Source organism: Pseudopodoces humilis, chromosome 17, assembly GCF_049639895.1.
Source record: "Pseudopodoces humilis isolate 2021_Gansu_Grassland_sample_001 chromosome 17, ASM4963989v1, whole genome shotgun sequence".
Lineage (NCBI taxonomy): Eukaryota > Metazoa > Chordata > Aves > Passeriformes > Paridae > Pseudopodoces > Pseudopodoces humilis.
Genome location: NC_142216.1, coordinates 15,906,320 through 15,912,480, shown reverse-complemented (window position 1 = coordinate 15,912,480; position 6,161 = coordinate 15,906,320). Strand labels below are relative to the sequence as shown.

General features: G+C 52.1%; 1 protein-coding gene across 1 annotated transcript; it reads right to left on the bottom strand.

Moving 5' to 3' along the window:
* Window positions 1-3,665: 3,665 nt before the first annotated feature.
* On the bottom strand, window positions 3,666-6,118 carry LOC148182978 (protocadherin beta-4-like). Its single transcript, XM_088063765.1, has one exon. It carries the CDS (start codon window positions 6,108-6,110, stop codon window positions 3,666-3,668), a length of 2,445 nt encoding a protein of 814 aa, XP_087919891.1. The 5' UTR covers window positions 6,111-6,118.
* Window positions 6,119-6,161: the final 43 nt, after the last annotated feature.

Below are 6,161 nucleotides of genomic sequence, written 5' to 3'. Positions count from 1 at the left end.
TCGGTGTGGCGGCTGTCCCCGGTGATTCCCCGCCGAAAGCGGCCAAGCGCGGGCCGGGCTCCTTCTCTCGCTGCCTCCGATTCCGCCGAAAGCGGCGCCTGACACAGCCGGGGGGTGCCGGCAGCGGCTGACACGGGGCAGCGCTCGCCAACGCAGCCGCTGCCACCTCCGGCCGGCTGCGCTGCGCTGATCTCAGCTCGCTCGGGCTCAGCTGCGCTGCGCTGAGCCGAGCTGCGCTGGGCTGGGCCGGGCCGGGCCCGGCCGCCTCCGCTGCCGCAGCCGCTCGGCGCCGCCTTGGCCGAGGGCACCACCCAGCGGTGCGCGCTGCAACTGCGCCCGCCGCCGCCCGCAGCCCGCGCTGCCGCTCGCCCCGGACCGAGAGTCCAAAGCTTTCCACACACCCGGCTCCAGCATCACAATGCGCCCTTTCCCAGGCCAGCGGCAAGCCCACACCCACACCAGAACCACACAGCCTCATCGCTCAGCAGGACAAACCGAGCACGCAGTGGGCGATGCTGACAGCACGGGCAGCAAATGGAAACTCCCCGCCTGCATCTCCACGCTCACCAACTGAACCCACCCATCCCTCCTGTCAAGGGACAGAGTGAGAAAAACGTCGCTGAAACTTGAAAAGCCTTGACAAGTCTTTCCCGGAGAGAACGTCTCTACAAAGAATTCTGTCTCCACGTAAGTAGTCAGGGTGCTCCCTTTATTTCAATTCTATATATTTTTACAATTTTTAAACTCAGTGTTCTACCAATGTTAAACTATCTAACTTCAGCACAGAAGAACTTGAGGTTGTCTTTATGAATATTCCATGCATTACAGACATTGTTCAAACAACCAGTTATTATTGCTGGGGTAGCAATCCTTCTCCAGTGGAATGAGCAAAATAATTCTCAGCACAGTTAAGTAGATAAAAGGCGAAAGGGGAAAAGCACACTGTAAAGGCTCTAACACAAACGGAGAAACTTCTGTAGGGACAGCTTTCTAGTCACATCAAGAAACCTCTGAATTCAAAACAAGCATGAGGAAAAAACCTCAAAGTTCTGTTTTCAAGTTCTTCTCGATTCTAACTCCAGAAAATGACATTTCCTGTCCTGCACATTTGGCGTTTCCATGCATATAGTGACGATTGGAAGGATTTATTGGCTCTCTACATTTAAAAACCCAACCGAATACATACTCTAGTGCTGTATTTCCCAGACAATCCCAGGTGGACAGAACACAAAAGCCACACACAGGTCAAAGGAAGATTCTCTTATGCATTTTCCTACTCCTCTCTGCCCTTAAGAAGGTAAGACCCCTGTACTCATGGGGTCAAAAGAGCCTTTTACTCTGCAGAGCTGGAATTGCCAGCATTGCAATGGCTGGATGAGACAAATTCACTCTTTCACTGGGCAGCATGAGTGAAGCATCTGCAGATGCACAAGGGCCGAACAGACAGACATGTTGAGAAGAAATTGTAACACACAGGGCCCACACATCTCACACAGAGACATCCAAAGCCCCAGAAAGAAAAACACCCATGATAACAGTACATAATGTCATGGAATTTAAAACCATCTTGCGTTTCTGAGCAGGGCAATGGACTTTTGGCCATTTCAGCAAGTGTGAGACCTGTCTACACAACTGTACTATTGTATTAATATCAATGAAAGCTTGAAAAGCCTTGACAGGTGTTTCCCAGAAAGATCGTCTCTACAAAGAATTCTGTCTCTAGGTAAGTAGTCAGTTGTCCTGGGGTGACTTTATGATACTGGTATCCCCAATCGTCTGGTTTATGTCATATATTAAGTTCTGCACCTTTAAGACTGGCTTTGAGAGCAAGAGAGGGAGAAGAAGAAGCGCGCAGTTTGTGTTAAGGAAAAACATCACTCCCACACATCTCGCTCCTGGACTGTGGTGTCTGCAGCACGGACAGACAGCGGGACAGAGCTTCTCTCTGGCTTTTAGTTAGTTCTAGCTAGCTGAGGCAGAGGAGTTCCCTGGACCTTTGTTTGGTTTTTTTTCCCAATTTTCTTGGATCTGTGCAAGCCTGCTCTGGACTGAACACCCAGCCAAACCCCGAGAGCTCACGCCTGTGGCCCACCGGGGCCTGGGCCTCAGCACTTTCCAGCGCCGGAGGGACTGATAAGAACCTGAGCGAACCGAGCTACACCACATGAAAAGGACTTTTTTTTTTCTTCCTAGATTTGCCATCCCATCGAACAGCAAGAGGTTTTATTATTTAATATTACTCAATTTCTGTTAAATAAACAGCTTTTTCCACTTCTCTCCAAGGAATTTTTTTTTTTCTTTTCCCAGACCAGTTGGTAGGGAGGGGCATTTCCCTGGGGAAATCCCCATTTGGAGTTTTCCTTCCTACTTTGCCCTAAACTAAGACATCAGTATTTATTTCAATTCTAGATATTTTTACAATTTTTAAACTTAGAGTTATAGCAATGTTGAACGTTCTAACTTTGGTACAAAACAACTTGAGGGTGTCTTTATGAATATTCCATGCATTACAGACATCGTTCAAACAACTAGTTTTTATATCTGGGGTGGCAATCCTTCTCCAGTGGAATGAGCAAAATAATTCTCAGTACAGTTAAGTAGATAAAAAGAGAAAGGGGAAAAAGCAGAATGCAAACACTCTAACATAAATGGAGAAACTTCTGTAGGGACAGCTTTCTAGTCACATTAAGAAGCCCCTGAATTCAGAAACATGAACGAGCAAAGAAAACTCAAAGACCTGTCTTCATGTTCTTCTTGATTCGTACTCCAGAAAATTATATTTTATGGACATGTGTTTTTTCCATGTCTATAAGGATGATTAAAAGGTTTGAATGTCTCTCTACATTTCATATACACCATAATGACCCTTCCAGTGCTGTATTTCCTAGACAATCTCAGGTGGACGGAGCACAAATCCCACACACAGGTCAAAGGAAGATTCTGTTGTGCATTTTCCTCTTCTTCTCTGCCTTGAAGAAGATGAGGCCTCTGTACTCAGAGGATCAAAATAGCCTTTTACTCTGTAGAGCTGGATTTGCCAGCATTGCAATGGCTTGATGGGACAAATTCACTCTTTCACAGGACAGCATTGGTGGAGCATCGGCCAACGCAACAAAGGGTCGTACAGACTGACACACTGAGAAGAAAGTGTAACACAGAGAGCCCACACCCCTCACACAGAGACAACCAAAGCCACATAAGGAAAAAAAACATGCTAAAAGAACATCATGACACAGTATTCAGAACTAACTTATTTTCTGAGATGGGCAAATGGCTTTGGGCCATTTCAACAAGTGTGAGATTTGTTTACACAACTGTGCCATTGTGTTATAGCAACGAATAAATAAGAGTTTCAGGGTCTGGTCCGATAGCAAGAGATACAGGAGAATAACTGGCGTGCTAATCCCCTTCTTAAAGCCTATCAGAAAAGACCAGAACACAGTTGAAGTATATTACTGCCAGAGTCAGAGCCCAACTTTCTTTTCATGGCTCCTATTTTTCTCTTTTTGGAGATCCTAAAAACTTCTACTCTGACTTAGAATATGAGGGAAATTGGTTATAGCATTTGGAAACACAAGTTGTCTCTGGAGGAACCATTGTCATCCGCTGCTGCCTGGATCCCAATATCCCACAGGCGTTGAAGCCTCTGGCAGTGCAGAGCCCAGCTATTTGAAGGAAAGAGAATTGAAGTGTCCTGCAGAGAGAGTGCCAGGATTGTCTGGTGCCGTGTCCTCGGTGCTGACAGGGACACAGGGGAAATGCTGTTCATCCTCCGGGCCCTGGCCCATGGCGCAGTGCTGTGCTGGCACGCTGGGGAGGATGGGCTTGAGGAATTTGAACTCGCTGTTGCCCGAGCCCGTTGTGAGGCTGATCTCATAGCAATAGGCGCGGGGCAGGCTCCCTGCAGCGGCCCCATCGGCCAGGCCGCTCTGCAAGTTGTCGGCACCATAAAGCACATGGCCAGCCTTCAGCTCCTTTCTCTTGCACACCTTGCGAGCCACAAAGAGTGCCGTGGAGACGAGGAAGAGCAGGGAGACACACACCAGGGCAATGATTAAATAGGTGGTCAGGGAGCCAGCCTGATCCTCTGGGGCCGGGCTGCCGTGCCCGGGGAGGCGCACGTCTGACAAGTCCTTGAGCAGGAGGGCGCTCACAGCTGCCGTGGCCGACAGGGGCGGCTTGCCGTTGTCTCTGACCAGGACAAGGAGCTTCTGCCTCACGCTGTCTCTCTCCGTCACCGGCCTCCTCAGACGCACCTCCCCGCTGTGGACACCCACCGTGAACAGCCCTGGCTCGCTGGCCCTCAGCAGGTGGTACGAGAGCCACGAGTTCTGCCCGGAGTCGGCATCCACGGCCACCACTTTGGTGATGAGGTAGCCCGCCTCGGCCGACACGGGCACCAGCTCACTGGACGCTGGGCTGCTCTCCTGGCCTGGGTACAGCACGAGCGGGGCGTTGTCGTTCTCGTCCAGCACCACGAGGCGGACGCTGACGTTGGCTCTGAGGGGAGGAGAGCCCGCGTCAGAGGCACTGACCGTCACCTCCGTCTGCCTCAAGCGCTCGTAGTCCAGGGGCCGCAGCACAAACACGTGCCCGTTCTCAGAGTTCACAGACACGCATGAGCACCAAGGCCCCTCTGCCGCTTGCACCGCTGCCAGGGAATAGCTCACCTTGCCATTGAGCCCCACGTCAGCGTCGGCAGCGCTGACGGCTCCAACAAACACCGTGGGCACATTGTTCTCACGCACGTACATGGTGTACGACGTCTGGTTGAAGACGGGGGCGTTGTCATTGACATCCGAAATGTCCACGGTGAAGGTCTGCGTGCTCGTCAGAGGAGGCGACCCCGCGTCTGCTGCCGTCACCCTGAGGATGTAGCGAGCCGTCTCCTCGCGGTCCAGCGCGCTCACTGTCACCAGCTCATAGTAATTCTTATAGGCTGGCCGCAGCGAGAAGAAGAGCTGATCCTCGAGGCCACACGAGATCTTCCCGTTGGCCCCAGAATCCCGGTCCCTGACCGTAAACAGGGCAACCACCGTGCCGGGCGTTGTGTTCTCGGGGAGGGGACTGCTGAAGGAGCTGACCATCACCTCTGGGGCATTGTCATTCACATCCACCACCTCCACCAGCACTTTGCAGATGGCTGAGAGTCCCCCACCATCTGTGGCACTTACTCTCAGCTCGTGACTTTGTGCTGCCTCGAAATCCAGAGGTTTTGTGATTTTAATTTCACCAGTTATGGCATCAATCACAAATACTGAGTCACTCTGGCCCACTGCTTGGATGAGTTGATAGGAAATTTCCCCATAGACATCTGCATCCTTATCCATTGCCAATGCAGTCAGCACTACAGACCCTTCTGGCATGTTCTCCAAAACCTTCACAATGTAACGCTCTTGCGTGAAGATGGGAGCATTGTCATTTACATCCAGAATTATAATAGAGATCTGAACGGTCCCACTCCGGGGTGGAGAGCCCCCATCTATAGCAATGAGACTGAAACTCATCTCTGCCTTCTCCTCTCTGTCTAGTGGCTTCTCCAAAACAAGTTCAACGTATTTGTCATCCTCGCTTTGACTTCCATAGGAGACACTGAAATAATTATTCTCGGGAGAGATGATGTATGTCTGGACTGTGTTGCTGCCAATATCGAGATCCTGAGCACCTCCTAGCGGGAAACGTGAACCCGGGTTGCTCGTTTCAGTGATCCTAAAACTAACTCGATCTTCTCGGAAGACAGGAGAGTGGTCATTGATATCCTCCAGAGCCACCTCGACCCGAAAGAACTGCAGGGGGTTGGAGAGCAGCAGCTCGAAGGGGAGCATGCAGGTGGCGGACTGGCCGCACAGCTCCTCCCGGTCCAGCCTCCCCGCCACGAGCAGGCGGCCGGGGCCGCGCTCTAAGGCAAAATGCTGCCGGCCGTCCTCCGACACCAGGCGGGCGCGGCGAGCCGAGAGCTGCGCCGGCGTCAGCCCCGCGTCCTCCGCCAGCTCGCCTACCAGGGAGCCGCTTTCCGCCTCCTCGGCTACGGAGTAGCGGATGGGCTCGGCGCGAGCGGGCGGCAGCCACAGGAAAGCAGACAGACAAAGCACTTGCCTTGCGATCGCCATGGCGCGGCGGCGGCGGCGGCCGGGGTCGGTGTGGCGGCTGTCCCCGGTGAT